At 40.2% G+C, this 17,609-nt stretch overlaps 1 protein-coding gene across 4 annotated transcripts in view; it reads right to left on the bottom strand.

The window, feature by feature from the left end:
* The window catches only part of fhip1aa (FHF complex subunit HOOK interacting protein 1Aa), a 20,316-nt gene extending 2,707 nt beyond the window's left edge, over nucleotides 1-17,609 (bottom strand). The window contains exons 1-10 of one of the 4 annotated variants that reach the window (XM_088302316.1): nucleotides 17,463-17,609; nucleotides 10,642-10,709; nucleotides 9,122-9,321; nucleotides 5,531-6,208; nucleotides 3,790-3,948; nucleotides 3,628-3,714; nucleotides 3,340-3,507; nucleotides 1,899-1,978; nucleotides 1,626-1,795; nucleotides 696-1,532 (exon numbers count right to left, since the gene is read on the bottom strand). In XM_088302316.1, the coding sequence (XP_088158442.1) occupies nucleotides 696-1,532; nucleotides 1,626-1,795; nucleotides 1,899-1,978; nucleotides 3,340-3,507; nucleotides 3,628-3,714; nucleotides 3,790-3,948; nucleotides 5,531-6,208; nucleotides 9,122-9,226 (2,284 nt within the window). In that variant the 5' untranslated portion in view covers nucleotides 9,227-9,321; nucleotides 10,642-10,709; nucleotides 17,463-17,609. Of the gene's footprint in view, nucleotides 1-695; nucleotides 1,533-1,625; nucleotides 1,796-1,898; nucleotides 1,979-3,339; nucleotides 3,508-3,627; nucleotides 3,715-3,789; nucleotides 3,949-5,530; nucleotides 6,209-9,121; nucleotides 9,322-10,641; nucleotides 10,710-17,444 lie in introns of all 4 variants that reach the window. The other 3 variants (XM_088302318.1, XM_088302317.1, XM_088302319.1) reach the window with 3 other exon arrangements.

The following is a 17,609-nucleotide window of genomic DNA, read 5'->3' as shown; positions in this document are numbered from 1 at the left end:
ACGCCATTCTAACTTTCTATTAGTCTGCCAATGGGATTTTACATTGACTGTGCATTTTCTAAAACGCACTGTCTTGTATTTAGGTATACAATTTGTGTCATTCTTTGTGTTGTACGTTTATCACATAAAAACATTATAATCTAAGAAAAATGATTTATGATTGCGGGAAGCCAAAAACAAAATCATGATTAAATTTGATTAATTGTACCAATTGAAACACCACATAGGAACAGCAAATTTTATATTTGTGTGTTTTTACAGATAAAACCAAATAAGTGATTGAGACAAATCCTTTCAGCACCTAAACATAAACAAAAATGGAGCAGAAAAAGTTCGACTGATCGCCTGTTATCATGCATTTTTCTGCCATGTTCGATCGAATGAATGTGCTAACAGCTGATCACTTTGATCAAACTGATTATTTATAGCAATCACTAATCATGACAATAAAGTCACCCAGCCCCACTTGATTTACAAGCTAGTGTAATTTCACATTAACATTTGCCGATGTCCTTACAAGCAACCCTTGGAAGAAGAAGCGGTTCACATAATTGATGGCGAGATATATAATAATCTCGCTCTGTTTATGTCATGGAGAACTAAACAATTTCAACTAGCGGCAACAAATTCCCTGTGTGGTTTAACTTACTTGGCCAAAAACAGGATTCTGATTTCAAGCTACGTTGCCAACTAACCTGTAAAAGGTGCTGACTGACTCCTGGTGGAGGCGCGGAACGCCAACCCAAAGGGAGACTGCAACTTCTCTGGCTCTGGCGTCTCTGGCGAGAAGGAAGTGAAGTCCATTTCCTCATCCTCTGCCACGGCGTCAACCTTTGCTTCTCTGTCACATTTTCCAACTTTAGCCCCTGCGTCGCTGTCAAAGTTCCGGATGAGCTCCTCGTACTGAGCCAGGAGGTCCTCGCCCAAGTCGGTTGGACTTTGACCATTCTCGGCCTGGTGCTTCTGGGTGAGTCCGTTCTTCTGCGGGTTAGGGTCCTTGCATGGCACCACCTCTGCGGCTGTGGTGTCTTTCTTGGCGACCAGATCGTAGACCTTGACGTCATCCTGGAACTCGTTCTCCTCGATGTAGGAGCCCTTCACCATCAAAATGGCCGACTTTCTCATCTCCTCGATGTGCTTGGGGTGGTCGGCAGAAGGCGACGGCAAGGACGGAGGCTTGGGCTCGGCGGTACCTGGCGGGCACGCGTCATAACTGTCGTCCCACTCCAGCTCCAACTGGTTAACCGGTAGTTCGGTTCTGGGGTGCTGTGCCGCCACTGAGGTCGGCGCCCGTGAGGCTCGCTTCCTGGAAGCCGGGTCCTCCAGGACGCCCGGTTGGTATTTCTCCGGAGGGGGGTCCTCCCCATCGTACGCGGCTGACCACACCCGGCAAGCCCGCATGCAGATGCCGATGCGTTCGCGGGCGTCGTCCAGGTAGTGGAGGTAGCTGACGTCCAAGTAGATCTCTGAGCCGATGGTGCACGAGGAGTTGCCGACGGGGTCGCCCTCAACGGGGACGCCGTCTTTCTCAGCTAAGGAAAAGTCATCAAGAAATTCAAGACAGATCAGTTTCAAGGGAATGCTTTTCCACGTTTTGAATGACTCTTGAAATATAATGGACTCACATTTTGAAAAGAGTATGGACTCTAGCTGTCGGAGTGGCGGCGGGCTGCGGTCGGGGGAGCAGCAGGACGGCGTCAAGGCCAGGATCTTGGCCGCCGACGCCGAGTAGAAGTCGCGCTCCCTCACCACGCGTCGCTGACTCAGCATCATGTGATTGCACGGGATCAGGTACCTGGGGATGTAAAGGACATGGTGCGTGGTGAACAACCCTCTGAGTTGATTTTGATATTTTTGATGATTTTATTTTGGGGTTTTTTTGTGAGCCAGAAGTTGACCTGAGGATGAGTTGCAACATGACATCTTCACAGTGCAAACCGATGAGCGTGCGGAAAAGTGCCAGTGACACAATGCCCAGCTGGAGAAACAAAGGAAGACATTTCAGGTGTACCTAATGTTTTTTTTTCTGATGAGTGTTTGCTCAAATGGTAAGAGAGCAAAAATCTAAAAAAGAAAAGCATGCTTTATATGTTGGCGTGTCATTGTTGACTGTTGGTAAACACAATTATTGACACAGCTGACTAGCAACGGGACCAGGAAGTTGGAATGGTCTGGGCATTGCCATGGCAACACTCTACAATTATACAATGTAAATGGTTTAAATGAGGGCGGAACAGTGGATGAGTGGTCATGTGGGTGCAGCGTTCAATTTCGGCTATGGCCTTCCTGTGTGGACTTTGCATGTTCTCCCTGTGCTTGGGTGGGTTTCCTCCGGGTACTCCGGTTTCCTCCCACATTCCAAAGACATGCATGGCAGGTTGATTGAACACTCTAAATTGCCCCTAGGTATGAGTGTGAGCGCGGATGGTTGTTCGTCTCCGTGTGCCCTGCAATTGGCTGGCAACCAGTTCAGGGTGTCTTCCGCCTACTGCCCATAGATAGCTGGGATAGGCTCCAGCAGCCCCCGCGACCCTACTGAGGAGAAGCGGCTAATATCCAGGTGTCAAACTCAAGGCCTGGGGGACAGATCTGGCCCACAACCTCATTTTATGTGAGCCGGAAACACAAATACTGTGTCAACTTCCTGTTTCTAGCACATTTTCTTCACTTTTAACAGCATTGAGATATGAGATATTGCCATTTATTTGAAAAAAAAAAATCCTCCCCTTTTAAAATGAATTGAAGAATTGTTGAACAAAAAATTACTGACTGGCTTCTGATTTAAAAACTGGCTTTCCTTCAAATTGTTGTGTGTATGTGATAACATAAGGTGATCAAACATTTATCGTTTCGGCCTTCTGAGGGAAACCAGAACTACGGTGTGGCCCGTCCACAAAAATGAGTTTGACACCCCTGGGCTAAGATAATGGAAGGATAGTTGTCGATATATCGATTGTTTTTGACGCCCCTATTTTTATCTCATTTGCATTTGAATTCTTAATTTAATTGAACAGTTTTATTTTTTTTTATGTCAGAAAATTTGCTAATTTCATAATATACATTTTATAATTGTCATTTTAAATAATTGAATACAGTAATTCAATATACATATACTATATGTATATACATGCACGTACATATTGTAGTTTCTCAACCCTCATTGAGACAGGGCACCCATTTTCAATTTGAAAAATATCACAGCACAGCAACCAAAAAAGTTTTTGAAGGAATGGCAACAGGTGGATGTACAGGTGAAATGATACATTGTTTGGAGAGAATTAAAAACATTTCTGGTCTGGTGTTTAATGCCAATTCTAGAGAACTGCCTTCCTGGCATACCTGGAAGGGTGTATTGATACGGCTGACTAGCGTGTCCAAAATGTGGACGTTCTCGTGACGGTGCAGCAGGACGAAGGACAGAAATGTCTGCAACAAGGCCGGCTCACTGATGCTTCTCAGGAACAGGTCCAGGTACGCTGTGGTGGTCATCACCTCCTCTAGGGTCAGCTACACAGGGGAACCAAAAAGCAATTCAAAAGCTGTCATTGTTATATTTTCTGAATGTTACACTGTGCTGTCATCAGTAAACAAAAAAACATGACTATGAAATTGTTGGGCGACTTGAACCTTATGGAGAGCGGGTGCGAGTACAGGCACGAGGAAGCCATTGTAGATGTAGCTCAACAACTGCTCTCTGATATTGGGGTGGGCCACCTGGGAAGTTGAGAGAGGAGTTAGCGATAAGGCTTGGAAGTTTTAACAGTTGATTTATTAATTTTTTTTTTTTACCTGGATGACGGCATTGCAGAATTCCAAGGAATTGAGGAACTGGACCAGGGAGGGCATGCGGAGCCAGTCGTCCCTGTGCAGGCAGTGCCACTCGTCACTGGGTGCTTCCAACTTGGTGGGAAGAGATGAATACAGACCGCTGAGGCCTGTGGCAAGAACCTGAGGTCAAAGGTAAGATGATTATTTATTGATCCATAACAAATGTCCAATTGGTTGAGTTGAAGGGAGGGAACATTTTGAAATAACGTAATATCAACATTGTGCCAAAATGCAAATTCGGTTGTCCCCAAACGTTTTTGATCCTTATATGCTCCACTTGTTTAGTTTTGCACTTAATACAATGTATAAAACACACATATCTACAGGATTTATTTATCTGAATCATTGATTAATTGACAAAATAATCAAGAGCTTCCTCAATTATTAAGCAAATCGCTGCCCATGTTGAAGTGTGCCGTCAGCAGCTAGCAACACAGCATGTGGTGTTTACATGACCCATGTCAGCATGAACTGGATTTCTCTGCTCTTTATGGTTAATTAATTCAGTGTATTAAGAGACCAGAAACAACAGCATTAGCAGCAGTTTATCCTCAGTCAGCTTATCCTTGGATAACCTGTTAGCAAAGCCCATGTCAGTCAGGGTTGTCCATTGTTAAGACTGGAATGGTATCAAAAGCTGATTTTTTTCCCCCTATTGTGCCACGTCTGAGGTTGAGGCTACAATGGCGTTGTGATTGCAGGATTAGCATAATTAAATAAAAACCAGACACGTGTAAAAGTCATTGCAGTGTGGTAGCGCTTGAGAACCCTTTTTCCTATCAGCAGGCCGTAACACATTCATGAAGGAATATGATTCAGCGTATAAGCATTTGTGGGGTTTTTAAAGGTTTTCTTTGGTTTTACAATTGCATGGCGGACAGTGGATATTCTGCATGAAGTCAACACACCCTTGTTCAAATGCATGGATTTTGTGATTAAAAAAAACGAGACTAAGATAAATAACATCATAAATCATTCCGTCATTAACAAGCGTACCTTGATATAAATGGTGATGTTTGTGTTCAGAACTAACAAATCACATTTCATTTAAGATTAAATGGGAGTCAGCCACAATCGCCCCACTTTTAGAGCCTCTGATTAACTTCAAGTTCAAAATGTTCAACTGTGTTGAAAGGTTGGGACGAAGGAATTATTAGATTGCCATAATTCATAAATGTTGCCTGATAAAAGTAGTTCATTTATTAATTCTCCCTACTGGATCTTTGTGCCTGTTAAAAGCTATGATATGACTGTGACATAACACGTAACATAAATCTGATGTCTCTGAATGAATAAAGAGAAGCTTTTTTTTTTTAAACAAAGGGCATATTATTTCAGGACTAAAGTGGATTTTTTAAACAAAAGGCATCCCATAAGAATAAAGGTGTCTTTTCCAGAATAAAAGGCATAATATTACAATACAGTTTAACATCTTTGAACTGATTAAAATTTGGTAAAATATGACTTTCTAACCTTGTTAAGCTAGTTATCTTCAGAAAACATGAACTTTATTCTTGTAATATTGCAATTGTTTGTCCTGACAAAATACTGTACATCTTTGTACATTATTCTCCTCTAAAAAGTTTGATTTTTTTTTTTAAATTCCTTGAGTGTTTAGGACTACAAGTAGTAGTTGTGTATAACTAACATTGCGATTGAGAATCCCTGTACAACAAGGTGAAAAATTAATTGCTGCACTGACCGGACAGAAGAAGGTGTTCTCCACCACGTGTTTGGCCACTCGCTGGTTCTCGGCCGACAAGGACATAATGAGCAGCAGCGCGTCTCGTGCCTGCTGCCCCACAACGCCCTCGCGGTGGATGAAGGGGATGAGCAGTGAGAAGATAAGGAAATTTGCAGCGCCTTGGTCCTCGCTGGTGTGGAAGAACAGCTCCAAGACGGACGTGTCCTTGGCCAGGACGCAGCAAAGCTGGTGCAGGAGCAGCACCAGCTGGGCCTCCACTCCGGGCGCCCCCGCCGAGCCGGAACACGCCGACAGCAGCATCATGAGCGGGCGCAGCACCGGTTTGTGGTGCAGTAAGGGCTGGCGAGACTGGCACACCAGCATCTCATACATCTTCAGCTGCTCCAGCTTCATGGCGTCGGTGAACTCGCGGCGCAGGCTCCACACGAACAGGCGCTCCATCACATTCTCCAGCACCACAAACTCCAGGATGGGGCCCATGGCGCCCGCCTTGCCGCAATCCTCCTCCATTAGCAAGAAGAGCATGTGCTCCACATAGTTCTGCACCGCGCTGGCCTCGTCGCCCGGTACGGGACCGAAGCGCGGGCCGCCGCCCAGGCCCAGGCCGCCCAGTGAGGGCGCTGAGGCCGAGGTGCCGCTGCGCAGCGGGTCGTGCTTTTCCAGGATCTTCACCACCTGCCAAGAAGAAACAGGAGTTTAGTGTTGATAGGAAATTTCAAACTTAGGAATGGAGTGAGGTTTCCCATGCTGGGAGAAATTGCATGTTTATCGTAACACGACATGTGCGTGTCTGTGTTTTGAAATAGGCTAAGGCCACGTGAAAATGACCACCAAAAAGTACCATCAAAATAACCACCATTAAAATACACTTGTGTTACTCTTAAGTTAACTAAGCATCTTAAAGCTATTGAACTACTTAAGTAAGTTACCTTCATACTCTCAAATCTAAAAGTACTCCCTAAAAATACTAGTTTTCCAAAAGTGTTCACTCATAATTCTGAATGAATTTCTATAAAGTTTGACTTGGTCGTCTAACTCCAAAAATCTAATTGACATTGACATTGTTAGTAATCTTTTTTTAAACAATGATTATCTTTGATGTACACATCAAACGTAATAGATTTCTGCTAATGCCGACAGGTTAATAATCAAACACGATATGATATGATTAGACAAGCAAATCAAGCGAGAGACGCTGTCCTTTGTCTCTTCACGGTTTCCTTCTCTTGAGTGTGTGTGCTGAGTCAGCCTCCTTCGTCATCTACCTTTGCTGTAGCAACAAACAAACTATCGCAACACGAGTGGGTCGATGGAAACAGGAGCCTGCTGAGAGCTGAGCCTCAGGGAACCAACAGCACTCTAGCGAACTACGCAACCAAAGACCACAGGACGACTGCATGCCCACTTTTTTTTGGGCCACCTTCACTTTTCTTGGCACGGGCAGAATTTAAAAAGATGAGTCCCCATGAATTCTTCTGACTCACATTTCTCTTGTCTTGTGTAAATTTAGGAGACGATAATGGAAATGTGACAAAGTGCATCCTAGAAATGTAAAGAAGGAGTGATTTAATGTAAACGCTATAGAATTAATAGCCGTGATTCCACTGGTTAAAATGCGAATATAAACAAGGTAATATTTTATATAAAATACATAAGACACGTTGAAAATGCACATAATCAGCCACATTTATTTATTCATTTTTCAGTTCAAACATTGCCTTGTATTCAATATAAAATAAATTAAACAGCACTGCGTTAAATATAAAACGTTAGTTTTTTTTTTACGATATGTAAATTGTTCGATATTACATACAAAATATAAGACAAGTATTTTCCATCAATGGCTGCTCTGTATTAAATGTGACATATAATACCTAAGACTATATACTTCCACTCAATCACTGCTCTTCAGTAAAGCTCAAGAGTTTTTAGTAGCACTGACGTCAACATTTCAATATTGAATAGTAGTTCAGCTTCTACAGTCATGTACATCTGGAATAAAAATGTCCTTGTTCGTGCCAGAAATGAAACTGTTAGAATTGTGGGCGTTTCCCCTTGCAATTTGTCAAGTACAGATCCTTAGAACGGTGCAAATTGTATGCAGAAAGTATCTTAGGAGGCTGAAGGACTTTTAGCTTTCTTACAACCAAAGTAACATGTAAATTCATTCGCATGGGTGAGGGCGTAGCACTGCAAGCGTGTCCCACATTGGTGGGCGGGCAAGCTGAGACAGACATCGCCACGCTGCCAAGATTCCACTGGCAGGAGAACTGCTCTGCACTTAAGTGTTGCCGGGACACGGCTGGAGCATGTTGTGCCGTCACTGTAGCGACAAATACTTTTGACCGGGCCTCACCTCAATGACGGGGCAGCGATACTTGACCCTCCCACTTCAAACCCCAAGAGAATTATCCAAAAGCAATAATCATTGTCATCTTGTCAACGCTCACCACAGACAGTGGGAGTTATTTGAGGATATGATGTAATTGTTTTTAAATGTTCGTTGTCAAAACGAAGAGTGCAAACAAAATTGTTATTTTTGGCACCAGAACTGGCTATATTGCTGCTCTTTGAATAGCAGATGTTGCAGGAATATACTCATTTGGTAAAAATAAGCAAGTAATTAAAAAAAAAAAAAAAATCGAAATTAACAAAGAAAATTGCTCTAGACAAAAAGATAAATAAAAAAAAAATTGCAATTTTTTAAAAACCTTTTTTATCTAGCCAAAAACAAGCTAGAATAATGCTTATTTTAAAAGAAAGAAAAAAAATCCCTAACATTGGGAAAATGTTACCGAAGACAAAAAACTTTTTTTCTTTTTTGTGGCGCAAATGTCGCAAAATATTCGCAAAATTTTGGGGATTTTCTTTTGCTGACAAATTTTTCACCAGTTGTTGGTGAAACATCGCATTGCTATATCTGGTAGAAAAACAAAAAAATCCAGTTAGAAGTGAAAATCTTTGAAATTTAAAAAAAACATTGGTTGTGAATTGCATCTGGTTAAAAAATATGTTTTCATCATTTACAAAAAAAAATATCTGGCAGGGAAAATGAAGACACACATTTTGAAAAGAAATTGAAGAGACCTTGTTAAAAAATATCCTTGATATTTGACCCCAACTCTCCAAACAAAAAAATATATATTTGGCAAAAATCCAAGGCCAATAGAACCGCGTAAAAGTAAATAAATAAAGAATCCTTACATTTTGATTGAAATCTGATGATGATTATGATTTGTTAAAGAAAATGCTAAATAATCGGGTGATAATTTCACTTTTCCCCCCTCACAACAAATTGTCAAAATTGTTTTATGCAGGAAAAGAAATTCTGCTTAAAAATTAGAATTGCGCAAATTTTATGATCATCAATCAACTCCTCCAGTAAAAGCTGCCATGCATTTTATTGGGTGTTACAATTAACAGTGGTTAACGACTTCTTACAATTGATAAAGTAACTTGACACAACTTGAACTTTGTCTGTCATCAATTAATACTGCAATTTTCTTCTTTTTTTTAGTTCATGGCGACGTTTCACTTTCACTTGTTACACCAAATGTGCGCTGAGCAGTGGAGGTTGCTGACATTTACCTGAGCCCAGTGGTTCTTGAACACAATCATGCATGTCTCGGGATCCGCCCCTTGGAGCACCACGGACGGCCCATCTTGGTTTCCGGTGGCAACCATGGAAGCCATGCCGGCGACCGGTCTTTATGCGTCTTTCACCATGTCAGAGGAGGGCGTCTCCAACTTCCATAACCACGGGAGACAGACGAACAGCAGAGGACCTGCTTTAGGTGGAAAAAACACAAATGTTTTTCCTTGAAGAGCCACGCCGTACGCTGTTCTTCTTCTGCGCCGCCGCGCTGCGGCAATGCTAGGCATGCAGGAACAATAACACGAGAAGTCACATGACTGGGTGGAGGGGCCGAGCTGTCAAATTGCTCAGACGTCCTGAGAGGCTTCTAGTGCGCGCTGCGGCTATGTGCCAGTTGGATGGAAAACAAATCATTTGCTGTGTGCTTACTGTGTGGCATTCCCTGGGAGGCAAACAAGCAGAACTGTAACTTTGCAGTTCATTTGGGAAAGTTGGCATCTATTTGGCCGTAGAAAAGACGCAACATGTTGGTGACTGGAAAAGTAAGACACCGGTTTGCTTTGACAACCTTGTTTAACCTGCTTGAACAATTCTCGTCACATTTGCAAACAGGATACAAGTCTTGCTGTCTCTGGAGAGATGTTATGCATTCATGACATAATGGCGGTGACAAAAAAAAAAAAAAGTGCCTAGGATTTTCATTTTGAATATGTTTAATTTCATTCACATAAGAATTGTAAAAAGAAAATTAAGACTCTTTGTGGAGCATTATTAATGTTAAAAAAAGTTAGTTATCGTACAAGTGCGTTTTCTGAAAAATGTGATGCTATTCAACCTAATTCTCGTAAGACTATGACTACATTAAAAAAAAAAAAAACAACAGCAAACTTTTCTTTCCTTTGTACAAACAGATTTCAGGAAAATGAGGACTTTATTCTTGTAGCACAACACATCTTTCCCTCGAAAAAAGAAAAATTCTCCTTACATCATGACTTAATTCTAAAAAACGTGACTTGTCCGAGGAAATCACTCTTTGCTTCTCTAATACTTACTGTAAATAATTTATTCTGGAAAAACATGAAAGTATTCTCAATTTTGTTTTATGAATTGACTATTTTAGTTTAAACACAAAATACGATTTCTTTGCATTGCATTGCAACATTTTTCCACTTCCAACATAATGACAAATATTGAAAAAAAACTTTTTGGCATTGCATTGGTTTACCTCCGATTTTTGCAGCAAATCTCCGATTAGCACTCACATAACCCTGCTTCCATTGTTCCATTGTGAAGACAACACACTGAAAACTTCAACCTAAGCCTTCACAGAAGTCGTTAGGCATAGCGTCACCACGGGGGGCACAACTGTAAAGCTGTCACGATAGCAATTCTCACCCTTCCTAAACGTCCCTTCTGTCCAATCCTAGCGGCCCATTTTGAATTCCCATCGAGGGCGTTCAAATCTTTGCCATCTGGTCGAAATTCCATGAATGGAATGTTGTTGTGGTCCTACCTTGGTTGGAGCATCTTCAAGCAGGAACGCGGGGTTCAAGCGACCAAGACGTCCTGATGCCACGCCGGCTGAATAAAAACAGAGAGACAGAGAGAGAGTGAGACAGAGCGTGTGGGAATTGTTTGCGTGAGGAGTGTAGGAGGCGAAGCATGCTGGGAAATGACTGGACGTGAGTAAAATGCTCCGAGAAGCACGTGGACGCAAGGGGAGGAGATTGAAAAAAGGGGATGAGGGAAAGACCACAGTGAAAGATGACGACTTCCACATGTGCAGCAGGCGGAGCGTCCACCCTCTGAGAAGGAAAAAAAAAAGAAAAAAATGGCAACGTCAGCGCTTTCTCATCACCGCGTTCCTTCAAGGAAGTCCTCAACATTCCAGCTCAGGAAGACAATAAGAGCATTGTCCTGGACTATAAACACCACCATGCTAAGTTGTCACTGCAAGAAAGCGGAGGGAACAGGGAGTGTGGGGGGGCAGCATCAGCTCCGTCCATCGTGGGAATTGTGTCATGTGGTCATGTGTTGTAAAGTTCACTTTCATGTCATAATAGTGTTAAAATAAACACAGTGGACTACTGGGTCTGGGTCATCCGCGACCGGGATTAACGTTACTGAGAAGACATGATCGACTTCCAAGTGGCCTCTCAATATTTTTGTCGCTTCAAATAATTGATATTGAATGTGTTTTTTGATTTCTTAGTTTGCATACTCAAGAATTCTACAAAAAAGGGAAATTACAAATATAGTGCCGCATTGAGATACTTTCCCCACTGAAATGAATAGAAATGCCGCCCCCGCCCCTAAAAAAATGTCAGTACGGAGCAAAATAAAACTACAATAATTATACAATTAAACTTAATTACAAAATAATTAAATGGTTTTTATAGTTTAATAGTTTTACAGGCAGTTGTATCTACTGTCCATGTAGACGTCTCCATTCCTCTCGGCGCTAATATTAATCATTTTTTTCAAAGGATTATGAATATATGCTTGTGATTATCGCGATAGTGACTGCATGTTTTTCTTGCTGCACAGTTTGTCGTCAGATATCGGTTGTGTTTTCGTGAAGAAGACCAAGGACAATTTCTAGTCTTCAACTCACCTAACAGGCTAATTTCAGTAATGAAATCAATAAAAAAGTAGTTTGTCTTCAACAAATATGTCTTTGTTTCCTGCCTGGCATCCTGCGTCTCACAAAATTTAGTTAAAAGCTCAGTCACACAATTTATTAAACTGGTAAGCCAAAGACTTCTTTGAATCTTGGTTGTTTCCGGAAGTGTAGCTGAAGAAAAGTTACAAACAAGCAAAAAAATTACAATCCCAGGCCAAGCGTCTCATAGAGAAGGGCAAGAATAAAAAAAAAAAAAAAAAAGTAAATATCTGCTCTGAGGGAGGTTTGCGGATTGAATTCAACCTGCTGTCAGCACTTTTACAGGCTTTCACTTGCACAGGTGTGCTATGCTCAAATAGCTCCAGGCAGAGCAGGACACACCCATAATATTCTTGCTAAACAATCTTTCTGCTGACATACACGCATCCCTCATTTTTTGCAGTTAATTGGAGTGGAATGCCCCATGAAAAGTGAAAAAACAATCGCAAAGTAGAGGTTGACACTTTTTAATTATTATTATAATTTTTAAATTGTATTTAGAATTTTTATTTTGCGGGCGATTTACGCCTCCATTATGTCATTGCGACACCAAGCCCCCACTCCCCGTATGGTTGCCAACCTTCTATATAAGTACTTGTTACACAACTTTAACTTTAACAATGCAAAATGAAGAAGAAATACCAAGCTGCAGGCTGTGAGCGTTGCTCTACAAGCAAATCTTCCGTCGTAATTGGCCGGGGGACAATTTTGGAACATTGGCTAATAACTAGGTAATAGTTTTAATTTTTATCTTAACTACAACCCTCCGATGCATTTTAGCCAAAGGTCGTTGTTGATGTTATTTTGCAAGTCGCAAATTAAGCCATGATTCCTTTGGGCGACAAAGTGCACTGTTGCCACAAATAATCATGGCTTAACTTTCGCTTTTTACAATAACATCAACAAGGACCTTTGGCTAAAACACAATTCTAGGGATTTTAGTTAAGCTGTTTGAACCAAACTTGAACAATCATTTTAACAATTCATTTGCCGATGCTTTGTTGTTCTTGGCTTGCTGAGTGAGCCGTGCTTGTTGGGTGTCTGAGCATGGTTTGCTCACAGCTTCTCAACACAGCTGTATCTCTATCCTCGTATCCAGCTCGACTCTGACTAACTCAACGGCACATTTGAATAACGTTATGAGTTTCCGAACAGAACTTTGGTCAAAAGTGACGTTCATTTATTAATGTGGATGATGAGCCTGGCCGATACAACAAGGGTCGATGCTGGGATGATGTGAACTGTGAAGCCAGTCAGCTCAAGGGATAAATCCACCCGTGCTCTCATTGGTCGAGCCGTGGTTATGTACGGAGCCTCTGAATCGATTCATATCTTCAAAGCAGCACACCCTTCCTCAATATGGCTGTATTTTTATTTAGTCATTTATTTATTAATAATATGTTAGAAAAACCGTGAAACACTGAAGCCGCGAAAAGTGAAGCGCAAATTAGCGAGGGATTATTGTATTTTGGGTTTTCTATTATCTCAACTCAGAGAAAGCATTGAAGAGTTTCCAAGAACTTGCCACGGCGATACACGGAGTGCAACCAAAGCAATAGCGGCTGATGAAATATTTAAAGCCTCAAGTGAAGTCAGTGCAGGGCCACAAGTCAACAAGAAAATGCTACACACACAGTATTGTTTATATGGTGAATCCCAAAGCTTTACAAGGTTAGTAAAAAAATACAACCCTCGACTAGTATACAATTCCCACGATAACCTCGTCACCAACTTTGTGCTCTTTAAAAACGGTGGACCAGTGGACAATACCGGCCGTTCAGTCACTGGATATGCGACGGATGTTATCTACTGAGCTGATCATGAAAAAATTAAACTAATAACGTGAAGCGGTGAAACTAAATGCCAGTGTTTTTAAATTGTTGGAAAACGTATGGTGCGAATTTTTTTATACTACTTAAAAAAATGCTTTTTGATGACAAACACATGGAAGCTAAGCACAAATGTTGGATGCCAAGTAAATTAGCATTAGCATAGATTAGTGTTTATCACGAAAATATTTTGAGACGGGGTGTACACCAGGACAATTCGAGGAAAACCATTAGTAATTGACTCTGCCCCCATAAAAAGGTTTTAAATTTACAATAGATGCCATAATATGGAGTCAAAGAACTACTTTTCTTCTGAATAGGGCTTTGATGCCCTCATATCCGGTAGAAAAAAAACTGTGATTTGATGAGTTTTCAGTTATTAAAGGATGATAAGCACTCCACCCGCCCAACCCCAAAAAAAAATAAGAATGAATGGTGAATTTGTTAATGGGGTGTGGATTCCAATTGAAGTTCATTTTCATTGAAGATATTTGGTGGCTGAGCAACATATTTGACTCATTCGGCTAAAAAACTCAAATGTAGGTAGGCTACGTGTTAATCTTCTAGGTCAAGAGGAATCTGACCATATCAAGGACAGTAACAAAGGAGCTCATTGAAACTCGGGGCTCGCTATCTTGACGCTCGCGCGGCTAAAGCTAAATTGAGATATTGTATGAACACAATGTGGGCATGCAATGACATCACTCTGACTGTCGCGTTTCCATGAGGGTGGGTGTACAATAGGCTTCTGTCTGCCTCAGGAATCTCATCACAGGATTGTTTGCATGACGTTTACAGGTTAAAAAAAAAATATGGCCATAAGAGCGGGACGGTCGACTGATTTTAGCAATGCAAATAAGTCATGTGTAAGAGAGTTTGAGGAGTTAAATGTTGATTCATCACTGGCAAATATTTGCTTTACTTTGTTTAAAAATGAACCAGTTTGACTATTTTTTATTTGTTCATCCAGTTTTACCTTCAAGGTCTTTTTGTCAGCACTTGGCGATAGCAAGTTTGATCGAGACTGGTGTAACTTGCTAAAGTCCACCCTAAAAAATTGTGCAGATGTTTGTAGCTTTTCTTATCATCTTTTGTCATCTTTCACAAAACATGAAGTAGCCTAGTAAGTTGAAAAAAAAATGAACAAACAAGTACGTTGCTCCACCATTTCTTTACCGGACATTTGTTACCATTTTGGCTTTGACAGAAGTCTGCACTCAAATGTGTACTATTCTTTTAGATTGTTTGTGAGCTTGCAGGATTCCACAAAAATAAATAAATAAATCACCAAATCAAACCAATATATATTTTTTTTAACTAATAGCACTCCCTGCAAAGTTAGGGTGGAAAAAAGTACCCGACACCAGTTCATCAATTGACATGAATTTCAGCAAACATTTTGATCATGACAGGATGCACATAAAAGTCTCAAGGAGCCACAACTGCAATTTCAGAGCAAATCGGCCATTTTGGTTTAAAGCAGTCATTTGGTGCAAATTTCAGAGCTCGTACTTCAACCAATCCCTATCCGGGACTCCAACTGAATGATTTATGTGCAAAAAGTAGTTTTTATTTTAGAACGGACAGATTGTTTGGTCTTGGTGGAGGGCGGTGTGTTACTCCAGTCTGTTTACATTACCTTTGTGGAAACATAATCCATATTACAGGGCCTGCCCGTTTATGGAATATGTAGGATGTAGAACAGGCGTTAAAAACAGCACAAATTGTTCGACCAGATTTTTATGCTACATGTTCTAGTCTTTACACAAAAAAATGAGAAGCTGGTGAAACTGCCTCTTTTGATTTATATACTTAGTAGTTATACATTTCAAACCCTACTCAACCCTTTTTTTTTTTACACAATTTTGGTACATTTTAATGTCTTTTAAAATCCTAATTCCCATTGACGGGTTAATACTAGTCCAGTAAATGTAAAATAACAAAATATTGTTAGATTATCCAAGCAGTCAGAAAGCATTGGGGGTCGTTTCGGGAAAGGTGGGGTCGGTCTAAGAAGGGGAGGAGTTTGCGGCTAATCCCAAACTCGAGACACAGCTGAGCTGGTCATGGCACCTGCTCAACAGGGTTGTTAATTTTACTTAGTTTTTTCAAAAATAATACAAACATTAATCTGCTCATTGTTTTGCAACCTTTATAAACAATGAGGCAGTCCCAATGTTACTACATAAAGCCAAAATGTGCATTGTTTTTGCACTTTTGTTATTTGCAATACCAGCTTGCTTCTTTGCAACTACAAAAAAATGGTCCTCAAAATAAAAAAGTTGTATTGTATTGTATATCAATGTAAACATTATTGGACTTTTTTTAATTTTCTGTAATTTAAAAAAAAAATATTTTGCAATTGCTGTACTTACTTTGAAATATAAAAAAAATACCTTTTATTTCCTCCACTGTTTCTGAGTTTTTTTCAGTCATTGTACCAATATTTGTTTTTAAACTTTGTGTCAGTTTGTTTTTTTGCAACTGTTATTCATAATTATAACTTTTTTCTTTAAAAAAAAAAAGTTTGTGATTTTTTAATGTTTTCATTTTTTCTTGTGAAATTGATGTTCAAGTATTTAACAAAACCATTATTTTTATAATATAATGAATATTGTTTATATATAATTTAGCTTATTTTCTTCTTTCTGAACTGTTGTATTTTAAAACGCAATTCATTTGGATTTATTTTTGGTTTTGTGTTTATATTAAAAGTTGGAAATATATATATTTTTTAAGATGCCTGTTAAGTATATGTATATATTTTTTATTATTATTTTCTATTTATACAATATTTTAATTACCAGCATGACTAAAACTTTTAATGTGTCTTTATTTGCCCTACCCCCATTATGATTCTTTATGTAATCTATAAATTTCGACAAATTCTTTTTTACTGCCGGCATCAAATGTGCCTTCTTAGTGCTTGTGGGAATTTGTTTTAACTCATTCACTGCAAGCCCAGTTAAAATGAATGTATGTTTTGACTTAAATAAAAGCCAATGGCCATGAATGAGTTAAAATAACTTGGGATGGTGATTTATCTGAGACACTCCTAAACTTGTGACTTGTGACATGTCATCACAGTGTGACTTTTTTTTGGTTCAGCTACTCATCCAATGAAATTCAATGCAATGCAACACATTACTCATTATTCATGATAACCAGCACATTCCCACTAATAAGTATTGTAATACAGTTGAATGATGAATTCATGTTTAAAGCTTTCGCTTTTTTATGATGGTAAAAGGGGAAATTATAATTACAGAACATTCATTGATATATTATGTCATCGTCCAGAGTGTAATGGAATGACAGTGTGACGTCATCAGGTAATTTAACGCCTGCATCATACCTGATATTTGAGATTCATGAGCCTTCCAATAATTCTAAATTAAAAAAAGTAGATTAATTTATGATGCGTGGTCGGGCAAGCGTTACACATGATAAAACACCAATAGGCAAGTACATTTATTTTTAGGATATTCTGGGGAATTTCAAGGAGTCTCCCAATACTTTTGTCCACACAGAAGACCATCAAAAGTATCCTAAAATAAATCCTTCTCTGCAAGGTGAAAAAAACATGTGACATCGAGTGTTGCCCTTGAAACGATAAAGTAGTAAAAGTAAACGTTGTTGTGTTTTGTAATCGTACACCTAGCAAGCTCGCTATCGGGCTACCGCACACACGCGTGTGTCAATCACCACCGCGCATGCGCATGGGCTCACACTCCCAACTCGAACAGTGAAGCCAAACTAGAAAAGTCACATCGAGTGCGAACATTTAGAAAGAGATGGGGGTAAAACACGAGCGTTATAGCATACTTTTTTCCTGTTTCTTACTGTGTGCTCCCGCAGACGCTAAGCCAATTCCACAACACAGTTTAAATCCTTTAAATCCCGAGGTGAAGGAGCTCTTGACGTGGTGGCGAATCGAAGGGGTGTGGAGGCAAGGGAGCGATTTGACTGCAAAGGTGAAGAGAGGCGAGA

Source organism: Idiotropiscis lumnitzeri, chromosome 8, assembly GCF_059441095.1.
Source record: "Idiotropiscis lumnitzeri isolate Australia: NSW breed Sydney's pygmy pipehorse chromosome 8, RoL_Ilum_1.0, whole genome shotgun sequence".
NCBI classification, from domain to species: Eukaryota; Metazoa; Chordata; class Actinopteri; order Syngnathiformes; family Syngnathidae; genus Idiotropiscis; species Idiotropiscis lumnitzeri.
The sequence above is the reverse complement of the archived record's forward strand: the minus strand, read 5'-3'. Positions and strand labels throughout refer to the sequence as shown.